This window comes from Salminus brasiliensis, chromosome 23, assembly GCF_030463535.1.
Source record: "Salminus brasiliensis chromosome 23, fSalBra1.hap2, whole genome shotgun sequence".
Lineage (NCBI taxonomy): Eukaryota > Metazoa > Chordata > Actinopteri > Characiformes > Bryconidae > Salminus > Salminus brasiliensis.
Window position 1 is genome coordinate 28,424,191 of NC_132900.1, and position 14,354 is coordinate 28,438,544.

At 40.2% G+C, this 14,354-nt stretch overlaps 1 protein-coding gene across 1 annotated transcript; it reads left to right on the forward strand.

Annotated features, from left to right (window-relative positions):
* The first annotated feature begins 1,409 nt into the window (after window positions 1-1,409).
* Window positions 1,410-14,080, forward strand: hhatla (hedgehog acyltransferase like, a). The gene is made up of 13 exons (XM_072668910.1): window positions 1,410-1,541; window positions 5,543-5,681; window positions 7,545-7,612; window positions 7,733-7,846; window positions 8,927-8,947; window positions 9,961-10,155; window positions 10,782-10,991; window positions 11,150-11,321; window positions 11,417-11,561; window positions 12,143-12,178; window positions 12,747-12,948; window positions 13,342-13,483; window positions 13,630-14,080. The coding sequence occupies exons 2-13, from the start codon at window positions 5,576-5,578 to the stop codon at window positions 13,764-13,766; spliced, it is 1,548 nt and encodes a 515-aa protein (XP_072525011.1). The 5' UTR covers window positions 1,410-1,541; window positions 5,543-5,575; the 3' UTR covers window positions 13,767-14,080.
* The last annotated feature ends 274 nt before the right edge of the window (window positions 14,081-14,354 follow it).

Consider the following 14,354-nt stretch of genomic DNA (forward strand, 5'->3'; position numbering starts at 1 on the left):
GTTTTATTCCTGATTTCTCAGATTTAAATGGTTTTGCCACCCGGTTCCAGCAAGAGCATGACCTCAATGCATTCCCCTAACTCTGGCTACTTTCACTAAGCAGTTCAGGCCGAAACACTCCTTATAATATTCAAGTGAATGGGTGGAGCTATACCTCCAGGTTAAGTACATGATGGATGTAAACGTGGCAAAGAGCCAAATACACACAAGCGAGTTTGTCTTCCTGTCTTGCTAATTCTGTTTGTACACTGAAAAACTAGCCTTGATATTTGATATTACACAAAAAACTAAACACAGTTAATATTATATATTTAAAACTATATATATTCAAACTATTGTGATAAGACTGTCTTTAGGCTATTCTGCTTATTTATTTGCTTTAAATGAAAAATACTGCAAAAAAACACCAAACACAGATTCAGCGTATCACATTTGGCCCCCACAAAGAGCCAAATACACACACACACACACACACACACACACATATACACACACACACACAAGACTGTATTCCTGTCTTGCTAATTCTGTTTGTGCACCGAAAGATTTGAATTTGATTCATAAGTAGTGGCACCTAAACAATATGTTGCATCAACACTTATTAACATGTTTTGCCAATCAATCAATCAACCAATCAATCAATCAATCAATCAATCAATAAACAAATAAAGACAGTTACATGCTGTATTTATGTGCAAACCATTTTTATATAATTAATTACGTTAATTCTTTTAATGAAAAATAAAAAAACAACAAATTTAGCATGTTTCCATTTAGTCCCTACAAAGATCCAAATACACACACACACACACACACACACGAGACTGTATTCCTTGCTAACTGTGTTTATACACTGCAAACTAGCCTGTTTAAAAAGTGATGACACCAAAACTACTACTCAACACTTATTATTAACACATATTATTGCCAATCAATCAATCAATTAAATAATCAATCAATAAACAAATAAAGACACTGTGTTGTTATTGCATACTTTATTTATGTACATAAATCATTTTATATAAATGTATCTTCGATGTTCTGGAGCTGCAAAAAAAAAACAACCCATTGCCAAATTTTACATTTGGTCCCCACAAAGAGCCGAATACCGGGCTACATTCACACACGCACACACGCGCACGGTGAAAACACACTGTATCCAGAGCGCCGCGCAGCAGCAGCCAGGGTTTCTTTTACACTCAGCTGCATTACACTGACGGACAGCACTGGACCCCCCTCCCTTTACTGCTGCAGTACTGGACTGAAAAAAGAGCTAAATATACCCCCCCCCCCCCCACACTCCCCCTCCTCCTCAACCCCCCCCCCCCCCCCCCCTCCACCCTCCACCCTCCACCGCGCACCTCACAACATCCACACCAGCCCACTGCACATCGCCACTGTACAATCAGCACGGATGTATTAGGGCAAGCCCCGCACTCATCCCCCACCTTTTCTTTTCTTTTTTTTTTTTCCTTTTTCGTGGGGGTCGACATCAGCTCTCCAAACCAGCGTGACCTCCTCAGAAAAGCGGGAGACCTCAGGTCAGTATGAAAGCTCGACTTGACTTCTAGGAGCTCCAGTGAGAAGAGTGCGGCGGACCAGCCGGAGCTGAGGCATCCCTGCATGAATGAGCCACGCGTGAGTGCTGGAGGGGTCTCCAGTGAGCGTGCGCTTCTCCCTCCGTCGCTCGTGCTTAGACCCTGCATTTGTCTCAGCTCAACTACTTTCACGAGCACCGAGGCAGTGTTGACTTAATGGGGGGTTTCTTGTTGAATTATCTGCTGCTGGAGATCACATAGCACAGCAGATGCCCCGCACTGTGGCTAAAATAGGAAGAGACTGTGCTGAGCAGCTGACGGTGCTCTTTCTGAGGAGCTGTGAACCGGGGCACTCCCATTTAAGTCACTAACTCTGGAGCCTTTGCAGTCCGCAGGGGTTTAATGGGCTACTGGCTGGACGTCTTTAGAAGTAGCCTGGGTTGCTGCTCAGTTCAGATTTGCAGGTTATTACATTAAAGTCTTTATAGAGTTAAATATATATATATATAATCTTTGTGAGGCAACATATGTGAGCTAAAATATGAAGAAAAGGATCACCAAAAATAGATCACCATATATGGCTTAAGTATTTTTTTGAATCAACCCTGTTGAAAGAATGAGCTGGTAGTTGGTGTCAGACCAGGTCAAAGCTGGTCTTCAATGGTTAAGGTGGTTAAAATGCTGGTCATCGAGGCAAGACTAAGACTAAGACACTAAGACTAAGGCTGGCAAACTAGTTAAGTTAAGTTAAGCAGGTTAACCACTTAGCTCTTGTAGCTAGTGGTCATTAAACTGGTCATACTGCTAGACTGCTTGGTTAAGCTCATTGACCGGTTTGGTCATAACTGTGGATCAGCATGGTCAGGCTTTGCTCTTAACCAGAATAGCATATGTTTTTAAAATTTGAGCTTGATGGAGTAACTGGTCCATCAGTATGGCCAACTTGACCAAGATGATCGCCAAACTGGTCATACTGGTTGACTGGTAAAGTAGGTTCGCTAGTATGGTCAGGCTAGTTATGAAAATCAGCCAGGTTGGTCGTGTTGGTCAACAAACTTGGCCATACTGGTTGACTAGCTTGGTCAGGTTGGTCATGCTGGTAGACTAGGTAAACTAAACTTGGTCGTACTGGTTGACCAGCTTGGTCAGGTTGGTCATGCTGGTAGACTAGGTAAACTAAACTTGGTCGTACTGCTTGACTTGCTTGGTCAAGCTGGTCATAATGGTGGATCAGCATGGTCAGGCTTTTCTGTAGCTTTGCTCTTGAACAGCATAGCATGTTTTTATTTGAGCTTGATGGAGTAACTGGTCCATCAGTATGGCCAACTTGACCAAGATGATCGCCAAACTGGTCATACTGGGTGACTGGTAAAGTAGGTTCACTAGTATGGTCAGGCTAGTTATGGAAATCAGCCAGTTTGGTCGTGTTGGTCAACAAACTTGGCCATATTGGTTGACTAGCTTGGTCAGGTTGGTCATGCTGGTAGACTAGGTAAACTAAACTTGGTCGTACTGGTTGACCAGCTTGGTCAAGCTGGTCATAATGGTGGATCAGCATGGTCAGGCTTTTCTGTAGCTTTGCTCTTGAACAGCATAGCATGTTTTTATTTGAGCTTGATGGAGTAACTGGTCCATCAGTATGGCCAACTTGACCAAGATGATCGCCAAACTGGTCATACTGGGTGACTGGTAAAGTAGGTTCACTAGTATGGTCAGGCTAGTTATGGAAATCAGCCAGTTTGGTCGTGTTGGTCAACAAACTTGGCCATACTGGTTGACTAGCTTGGTTAAGCTTGATGGAGTAACTGGTCCATCAGTATGGCCAACTTGACCAAGATGATCGCCAAACTGGTCATACTGGTTGATTGGTAAAGTAGGGTCACCAGTTTGGTCAACCAGGTTATGGAGGTCAACCAGTTTAGTCGTGTTGGTCAACGAACTTGGCCATACTGGTTGACTAGCTTGGTCAGGTGGGGTCATGCTGGTTGACCAGGTAAGCCATCAAACGTAAACGAAAACATTCCCTATACTGATGATTAGAAGCTAAGATGGTCAACCAGCTTAACCAGTTGGTCAGGGTGTTTTTTTGGCTGGGTTATTGTTAACCAAACCAAACCGAACATCTACATTTGATTGTGAATGAAAGTATTGTTAAATACCAACCACATTTCATCACCGTACACCAATAAGACCAAATTCTGTGCTATTTTACTTATTATACTGATTTTATGGGACGTGAATGGGTTAAACCGATGTTCATCGAGGTGAACGCTCCACGTGAGTGCTTCTGAAGGAAATATGATACTCACAGCATCTTATTGATTGAACTGCAGTGCGTTTTAGATATGCTTGATAATGTAGGGACTGCTTTCAAAGGCAACAAAGGTTTGCCACAATAAAGAGTTCAAATGAAAGACTGAAGAAACTATATAAGCCTCCACTTATTGACTGTTATACGACCCAATTCCTGAAGTAACATTAGCTAGCATGCCATCTTTTAGCTTTCGGAAAATGACTTGGAAAGACTATGGGTGCGTATTCTGAACTGAAACACCTTCTAAAAGGTTTAATCTGTGTGATAACTGTCCTTTTTTATTAGACTAAAAGCCTTTCGGGCAGATTAATAGGCCTACTTGATTATTATGATGAACATTAATTCACAAGCCTGCGCAGCAAAATCAGGAGATCAACACAAAAAGCAAATTATTTCTAAACACACACTCCGGGTATGAATTATACAACATGAAGGACCATTAAGTGACCAATCAGACTCTGAATTTATCACATGATTTAACCATTATTAGCAACATGCTAGCACTATCTCTCACACACAGTCTGCTATTCTGGAGTATAAACTCAGATTCTGGAGAAAACATATATAAATCCATATTTGAATATCAAACACAAATAATTTAATGTGTAGTCATATATTTGTTTTGATGTAATTTACAAAAATCTATAATTTGTACAGTTCCTCCTAGATAACATTAGCTAACGCTAGCAAAATATAACAATATCAAGTAGAGACGGAACTATTTAAGTGGTAATGATGGCTAACGTCATATTGCACACAATAATAATAATAAAATAAAAAAAAAATAGTAAACATGTGCACATTTGAACACATTGAAATTTTACTAGCTTTACAGGTTTAATAAATTTGTGTTTTTTTTCCTAGACACTGCTTGAAGTTTACAGCAAAAATTACGTTAAGAAATGCAATCCCAAAAAGCGTCAGGTCTCAGATACTGGCCATTTGGGATTAGATTCCAAAGACCAGAAAATTGACTATATTTTGCTTTGATCAAAGTGCAATGGTTTAACTAGCTATGATAGTCTAGTTGCCATGCTGTGGACATATAAGACAAACACTTAAACTGACAATTGTGTTCTTTAAGAAACCAAGTTAATGTGTCAAGTACCATCTGTTATAATAGTATTATTATAGTATTATTATAGTATTATATAAACCTACTCAATATTGAGCTGTTTATTTTGTCCTGATATTGGCAGAGAGAAAATTAGCACTCTATTGATTCTCTTCGCGTGAAATTGATATTGCTGAGGTAAAAAAGGTCCGGACTTGAACCGTTGTAGCAGAAATTTCAATTCGTATGGTTTATTGAACAATTTTACTCAGAAAATAAAGCTAGAGAAATTATGTCAGAGACGTTTTAAGTTACACTAACTCCATTAATATGGCAAAATCTTAATTGGTAAGGTAAAAAATTCAGGACTTTAGCAGTCCTTGCGAAAATATACATTTGTGTGGTTTATGGTAATCAACTTTACCTCAGAAACGAAGTTGGAGAAGTTAACAAGTCAGAGAATTTAGCTTTTGCAGGTGTTATAGCAGGTGTTGTTACACTACATGAATTTAATATAGGCTCCCCAGCTAACACAGCTAGGGCTGTAACGAACTAATGTGACCTATACTGTATTTATTGATTTATTGCCTGTATTTTCATTCACCAGCACATCTGTCCCTCTCTTGAACCTAACAGATTCCCCTCAGTATTTGGTGCTAGATTTTAACCATGGGGATCAAGACAGCCCTTCCTAAGACTGAGCTCTACCTCTACACGTCTGTCTTAGCACTGGCTCTTGCATGGGCAGGCAGTTGGATCATAGAGGCATCTAGTGGTAAGTCATGCTGTTTTTCTTAAATGTTGCACAAAACATGGCTAATCCAGAGCTGCATTTGAATCTGTTCTTAGTGAGGGTTCAATTTTAGCCTGTGGGGGGATAATTTGACTATATTCCCCCTGCAGGACAGGACCCAATTAATGTTGTCCCAGTAGAGACCCTGAACTATTTCTCTCAGTCTCTCACACACTGATTAGAATGACATCCATAATAATTTTTTAAATGTCCCATATACTTAAAATCTGAGTCTTCTTACTTTTTGAGACACCAAAGTGTCTGATGTTGGACGCAAATGTTGTTAAAGCTTCTAAATATACCATTAATTCCACATATAGAAACAATGCTGCAAAAACAGCCCCATCCATTCATGCTAGTTTCAAGTTTCAAGCCAGACTACTAAGAGATAAAAAAATGGTTAAATGATGATTGTCTTTATTATAGAAAACGACTATCATGCCATAAGTGGACCCCAGAGGCAAAAACAACATGCTAAATATATTATAGAATATGGGCTCTTTAATATACTTCATATAATATACTTTATGTATACACACTTGATGGCAATGGTCAAACCAAAAAAAAAGCCAACTAAGAGCCCTTCAAGCTTAGAGTACGGCTCGGCTCGACCCGCCATCCTTTAAGATCCATGGAAGACAAGCATCCAGGCTTTTTTTCTGGCCTGGCACCGAAGTGATGGAATGAACTTCTCCTGGCAGAGTCGCTCACGGTCTTCAAATGCCGAAAGAAGACCCACTTATTCCAAGAGTACTTGGGCGAAGTGTATTGCAGAGTATTGTGGTCTCCATACTAACTTTTGTATAGTTGTATAGTTTTTGTAGCTATGAGTATTTTCTGAATAAAAAGTGAAGCACTTTTGTAAATTGCTCTGAAGAAGAGCGTCTGCTAAAGGCTTTCAATGTAAATGTTATATATCATGTATAGTAAGGCACTACTTCTGCATGTACCATAAAACAAGCAGTACCCTGAATTTTACCTGTTGTTTTTTTAAATTTCCATTTCACCCTGACCTTTTCAGGACACTGTCCTACATACTGCATGGACAGACAGTTTGGTTTACCAAGTAAAGGGTGCCAGTCACTTTGCTGGCTTTAAAGCAATAGAAATGCTGCAATGACATTTTTTTTTTATAAAAGCCACCCATTCATGCAGAGTTATCTGTAGTAGAATCTCTTAGTATATACAAGTGGCATACAATCTCTAAACGCTTTTAACACCCACCGCCCACACACAAACACACCAGCACACCCAGTTTGCTGGGGACGCATGTTATGTAATCCCTGATTATTTGTATTTCAACGAAGCAAATGAGATTTTCCCGAAATAGGCCTGGTGCTCTAGATTGCACTGCACTGTGAAGCAAATATCTTAATTTCTTGGTTTGTTTGGTGTTCTAGAAAAGCATGTGGAAATGCTGGTATAGAAGGATATGTGAGTCTGTATGTATATATATATGGCTTTCCATTAGATGTTGAAAAACTGATGTGATCATTTGATTTGATTGCATTCAACCATGAGAGCATCTGTGAGGTCGGGTACTGATGTTGGATCTTAGTAGATCTGACAAGCTCCACTCCATCACATCCCAAGGCTCCATAGAGCTCCATCACTCCAGAGAACCCAGCTCCACTGTTCCACAGTCCAACCCCAGGAGGCTTTATACCCCTCTAGCTAATACGTGGCCTTGGGCATGGTAACCGTAGGCTCATGTGCAAGTGCTCCAGAGTACTCAGTTTACTAGTAGGGGAGGTGTCTGAATACTTTTGGACATGTATTCTGTTCGGTATTTTTTCTGTTAGGCCTGAAATGAGAAGTCCTAACATATTTCCCTTTGTTTTGTAGAAAATGTAAACAGGAAGGCCTTTAAGGAGAGTGTTAAACCAGGATGGCACTACTTTGGAAGGAAAATGGTAAACATATATGTATATACATTTATATTTATATACATTTAGGGTAACGCATCCTAAACATACCTTGTTATGAAGTGATATTATTAAGGAATTATTAATAATCTCTTGCTCTCTCTCCAGGATGTAGCTGACTTCGAGTGGGCGATGTGGTTCACAACCTTCCGCAACCACATCCTGTTTGCCCTCTCTGGTCACGTAATCTTTGCCAAAATCTGCTCCATGATTTCTCCCAAGGTGGGGATGTTGTCTGCACGGATGTTGTTTCTGAGAGCCTTCCCAGTAGTCTTGTGCTGTAACATCAATAGCTATTAAAAATGCATGTGCAGTTTAATGTTACATGTACTTTTATTGTATATGAATGGCTTGTGCTTTCGAGGCTGATTACTAAATAACAGGGGTGGAAAAGACTAAGAGAAACTCTACTTTAAGGGTATTCTGGTCTTAAAACTAACGCTTAATCCATTTTTGGAGTCCTACGAAAGGCTACAGTTCCTGGTCATCTGAAACCAAAGGCACCTGTCATAGGGTTGTATCTACAAATTGGGACTAAATTGTGAGGCTAGATGCTCCAGAAACCCACCAGAAACATCACTGGCAAGAAGCATTGGGGCAGGTTGGTGGGTTCGACACCTGGGTTTGCTAAGCTGCCTTGGTTGTGCCCTTGACCTTTTGTGCTTTAAGGGTGCCGTAGCATGGTGACCTTATGCTCTGACCCAATTCTTCTGGGCTGGGATTAGAGAAGGATTTCGTAGTACTGTACTTCATAAATATTGATATATCGAAGTATTGCGATATCAAAAACACAGGATTTTTCATTAATAGCTTACATACGAAGATTGATGGCAGCCAGTGGTTCATTTTGTGTTAGATAGATAGTAGTGGTGTCCCCTGTCCTTAGATCCCACTGTTCTGATTGGATAATACATCAACTTTAATATTATGCAGGTGTGTTTTTTATACAATGACCGTTTTCCTAAAATACCATTAAAAAAGAGCTGTATATCGCCCTTCTTACAGTATCGCAATATATTAAATCATGACCCCTGTAACGTGATGCGTACCATATCAACAGGTTACACTTTCACACATTCACACAATACACAGCCCTAGTGTACCGTACTGCAAATATAACAGGAACAGTTAAAGTTACTTACTAAAAGTACAAGCATTCAGTAAAACTCAAGTATCTTGAAGTATTTTCCACCCCTACTGCAAAATGTTGTCTGAGAACCAACGATAACTACGTGTTGTCTCAGTGTTATTAATGTTACTGTACATGCACTCTTATTTTGTTTCTTTCTGCTTCCCGTGAAGATCGGTGTAAATGGATGTAAGGTAATGCTAATTATGAAACTTCTAGATTTAGATATAACATCAGTTTAGTTCTAAAAACTAGATGTTTATTAAAGCATTCCTAACAAGAGAAGCACAAACAAGAAAAAACAGGCAAGGTAGTTTTGCCAGACTGCTATTGGCTGCATACAATCGTCAAAGCCTATTCAACAATGGGGAGTTTGGGACCAACATATCTGCTTTTAATTAATTAATAAAAGGTTCAGTGGTATAAAATGGCCTCTATTCATATTTACTAGTTTTTAGATGTGAAGGGCTCAGGACCTCATGAACATGGCTTATGAATAACGTTGTGCTAGCAACGCTGGCTGAAGCCGATAGCCACCATGGTAGAGATGCTAACACTGTGATAATGATGTTAACACCATGGTCCCAATGCAGAGGAGGCTGGAGGTCGGCGCAGTAATGGTGCTAACACTGCAATAGCTATGCAAGGCCACAGGAGCGATGATAATGCCACTGTAACGATAGGACTTACTTTGCCACATACATTCATGCCACAGTGTCTTCACACCACTTCCTTTTACAATAATATTTTAGGCTAGCAGGCCCAACTTCCGCTTACCTAAGATTACAGCTCCTCTCGGCAACACAGAGAAACATAGTAAAACATAGCAAACAAGTAAAACATAGTAAAACATAGCAAACAAGAGGCAGTTCCTGCGCATGTGCATTTCAACAAGGTCCGTCCATCAGTCAGTCAGTCAGTGAGCGAAATAGCTTCTTCTAGAATGGCCCACTAGGCAGTCTGGCAAAAAATAGTAGTACTGTAAGTAATGCATAATTGCTGAAGTTTGTTGTCTAAGTAACAGTAGTATTACCATGTGTTAGATTGGTTACTCAATTGAACTGTTGCTTGTGTTACCATAACTTGCATGAAGTACTAACTAACTCACTCTTCCATCACTATTACCACTATACGCTACTATTTAGCTATGCTAAACTCCTTCCCACTGCTTTTCTAATGCCATCATTTTCCACATCCTGATCCACAGAACAGGTCCCTGATCTACATGCTCTATGGCTGCTTGACAGTGTTCATCATTATGGGCTGGACATACGTCTCACTCATCCTGTCGCACTGCATCGTCCTCTACAGCGTGGCCCTCATCAAAAGGAAGTGGCTCTGCTTCGTGGCTGGACTCACCAGTCTGGCCACCTTCAAGATGGAGCCCTTTGTCTCCTGGCAGGCAAGTGATTGCATAAAAAATGTCTTTATGACCTCCTGATCATGATGGCCTCATTAAAAGTCAGGCTTATTACTCAGTTATTAATCCTTAAGGCTGCTATGAACAGTGGTGCTATGAACTTAGTAATAGCTCCTATGGTCAGGCAGGTTTTACCTCCAGGCCAAATCTAACCAAGCCCCTTCAGCTAGTCAGGGACATCTAAAAGCAATTGGATGGATAAAATTGGGTGAATTAAGGCTGTAGATAACATTTGCAGAAAGTTAGATCTCCATGTGCCCAATCCTGGTCCTGAAGAGCTACCATAGTGGATAGCTGAGATCCAATACATCTGCCTCAATATTTAATTCATAGATCAGGTGTGTTATCAGTCTAATGCGCTGCTACTATGGCCCAGGGGTCACAAGTTCGAATCCCGAGCCATGCCAATTGGCTGTGAAATTGATTGGACTCCCTGTTCTACACTGCTTAAAGAATTGGCCATTTCTTATTACAGTAGAGCACAAGACACAAGAACCTCCCTAAATGGCCACTGTGGTGTGTAGACTGCGTGTTTCCTCAGTTCTGATGCACATAAGGTAAATCTGGGTAACCTAATGAAGCTCTGTTATTTATTGGCTGGACTCTAGGCCGGTTTTGTGACTGGCACCTTTGAGCTTCAGGATATCCTGTTCTATGGAGGCTGTGGGTTCTCCATCATGCGCTGCATGAGTTTCGCCCTGGAGAACTGCGAGAAGAAGGACGGCAACTACACCTTCATGGATCTGATCAAATACAACTTCTACCTCCCCTTCTTCTTCTTCGGACCCATAATGACCTTTGATCGATTCCACGCACAGGTCAGTCCTCTGCATCTCACTGCCATGGAGGAACCAGCAGAAGTTTCTGCTGAACTGATATAACAGACTATTTCTGAGAGAGACAAAACAGTCCCTATATCATCAGTGAATGAATAAATCCCACTACTTAACACTGCACTCTTGTGTTTTTATTTCAGGCAAACGACCCGAACTTGACTCGTAAACCCAGAGAAATGTGGAACATAACCATCCAGGCTTTGGTGCACCTTGGAGCCATCCTAGTGGTGGACGTGTTCTTCCATTTCCTGTACATTTTGACGATCCCTGGCGACATGAAGCTGGTGAAAGACCTCTCCGACTGGTCCTTGGGTTCGTTTCTTAAATTTAAATAAGCATTTTAATTTGTAGCTTGTCTTCACAGTAGAGATGGACTAACCAATGACCTCTTTTGGTCAATCTTGCAGCTGGACTGGCCTACTCAAACCTAGTGTATGACTGGGTGAAATCAGCAGTCATGTTCGGTGTTATCAATACTGTGTCACGACTTGATCACCTGGACCCTCCTCAGCCCCCTAAATGTATCACCATGCTGTATGTCTTTGCTGAAACGTAAGTACATATATCTCGTGCACTCGACATGTTTATTCCTGTTTTTATTTTTAATTTAGTTTTATTTTATTACAATATTTTCTAATTGTGTGCAATATTATTTCAAACATTTTCATCAGGTTAGGCTCATTTTTCATTCTTATTCTTTTGTCTTAAATGTTACCATTTTTTTAACATTGACATATTTATTTATATTTTTCTAAACATTAATTATTTTAATGTAATTCTTTATGATATTTTATATTTTATCTCTTATATTGTATTCTGGATAAATTTGTTTTGTTTATTCATTTCTTTTCATGTTATCTCTCTTACTAATTCAATCTTAAAAAAGTTGGCATATCATTTACTCTTATGCTTCTATTATGTTGATCTTTTATGCTATTTTTATTTGTTAATTTGTTAATTTAAATATAGTCAAATATAGTTTAAATATAATTTTATTAGAATTTTTACATTTATTTTCTGTAAATGCTCAGCTACATTAAACAAGAGAAAAATAAAGGTTGATTTATTAAATATTGTAAAAATAATGTAATTGTTTTTGATTAACCACATTTTGCATTGCTTCTGTCTGATAGGCACTTTGACAGAGGAATTAACGATTGGTTATGCAAGTAAGTAATCTCTCAGTTTAAATTCTAATTTACATTAATGGAATTTAGCCGACACGCCTATCTAGACTGACTTACATTTGAATCATGTTACAGAGGACCCCCCCAGGCTACCTGCTCTTAGCTATGCAGTTACATTTTGAATAACGGTGGGCTGCCTGGCCTCAGTGTTGTAGGCTATAACAGCTAGTTACCATTTATTCTACTGCTGAGTGTGACTATATGCTGGCTGCATAACCACAAGAGTATACTGTGAGTGTTTTGGCAGAGCAATAATAGTCAATTTAGTCCATTTTAATGTTTACTTTAAAATGCATTGTTTTATTCACGTTTAGGTGAGCTCTGGGGTTAGGTTCACTCAAAAGATTTGATTTATATATTAAGACTTTATAAATGAGCATAACTTGATTTATTTAAGGCACTGAGTTGCCTCAAAGTTTTTAAGTTAGGTAAGCTTATCCGGGTTTACAGTGTAGAGTGTAGAACTTCACTGTGTAGCCTACACTGTGAAATTTTGCTAGTTTTCACAGTTTTCACCATTCAATGTGATCACGCTTTATTTATCTTCAAGGTACGTTTATGACTACATCGGAGGCAACCACGATGGAATCTTCAAGGAGCTGGTTGCCACAATCTGCACTTTTGCCGTCACAACTCTGTGGCTGGGGCCCTGTGAGCTGGTGTACATCTGGTCTTTCTTCAACTGCTTCGGCCTGAACTTCGAGCTGTGGGTGGCTAAGCTCTTCTCTCTGCCACCCCTGTCTACGATCGAGGTAAGAATTCAGGAACACCTTGGGTTGTAACTCCTGTCAATCAGAGACAGCTTGATCCTTCATGATGGACAGACTGAAGGTTCTGTGTTGAGCTGAGAGATAGCACACTGCCATGAGAGGTAGAAGTTCTAGAGACGTCAAATGAGAGAAGCTGCTTTAATACGAATTTGATCTTTACTCTATTTCTATTTTACCTCATTTTCTAACCAATTTGAATGGCCATCCTTGTTCACTCCCCCTATCACTAGCAATGCCCCCAACACTAGGACGGTGAAGTGATGTACCTTCATTTTTAAGTGTACCATACACCACTGTACTCCAGCTGTTGCGTCAACGCAATGAAGGTCAACGAGGGCAAGCGTTGTTATCACATTGTTGTGTTTATTTTTAAAGGGTCTTATGTCTGAGGCCATGTCACGCCGAATCAGGGGACTGTTCAATGCCGTCAACTTCTGGCAAATCATCCTTTATAACGTCCTTGCCCTGAACAGCTTGGATTTTGCTAAGCTGGTGGCCAAAAGACTGCTTTTCAAGGGTAAGTGGCACATTTGAAAGTAACCAAGCAGCTTAAAGAGTGCATTCATTAATAGGAGTGTCCACAAACTTTTGGAAATGTAATGTAAGCCAGTACAGCACCTTACATTTTAATGCACTGTGTCGTATCTTTTGTTTTCCCTGCAGGCTTCCCCCTGTCCACTCTCTCTGTGCTATTAGTGACTTACTGCGGCATCCAGCTGGTGAAGGAGCGAGAGCGCAAACTAGCGCTGCTGGAGGAACCGGAACCACAGCCGGAGGCAGGCAAACCCAAGACTGATTAAACCAGTGGAGAAGGACGGTTCACGGAGTCCGAGCCTCCATACCAAACCCAAGCAGCCCCCGTCGCCATGGCCACTGCTCAGCACAAGGCTGTTTTTTAAGCACAAGGCTTTTTTTAACTGTGAATAGTCCTCAAGTGCACTTGCAGTGAAAATGCTAACTGCCCTTTTCCTCACACACATACACACACACACACACACTCAAACCAACAAGTGCATTTTGTATGTTATCCATTTTATTTAAAACCATATTGGGTATCTGGAGAATGGGCTTGCCAAATATTTTATGCAGATGTTATATATTGAAACATTAAAGTCCAAATGCCTTTATTTCTCTGTGCCTGTGGTTGTTGTTGTTCTCATTAAATACAGTGTAACTTAAAGGGCTATTTCAGCCTAAAACTAGGATTTAAGATACTATTTCCCATGTTATGTAATGATTTGTGGTGCAGCACTGCTTCCCACAACCTCATTGTTTTGACAGTTCATGATTTCATGCCTCACTACAATACCCAGCATGCCTGTGGACATTAAGAATAATCCCCCATGGTGATGAAGAAATCTTGACTGCTGGCATAGCCACTGCTGTAG

Coding starts and splice junctions, on each gene's coding strand:
- hhatla (XM_072668910.1), top strand. CDS start 5,576: ATGGGGATCAAGACAGCCCTTCCTAAGACTGAGCTCTACCTCTACACG. Junction 7,847..8,926: donor GCTCCATGATTTCTCCCAAG/GTGGGGATGTTG, acceptor CTTCCCGTGAAG/ATCGGTGTAAATGGATGTAA. Junction 11,322..11,416: donor CCTCTCCGACTGGTCCTTGG/GTTCGTTTCTTA, acceptor TCAATCTTGCAG/CTGGACTGGCCTACTCAAAC.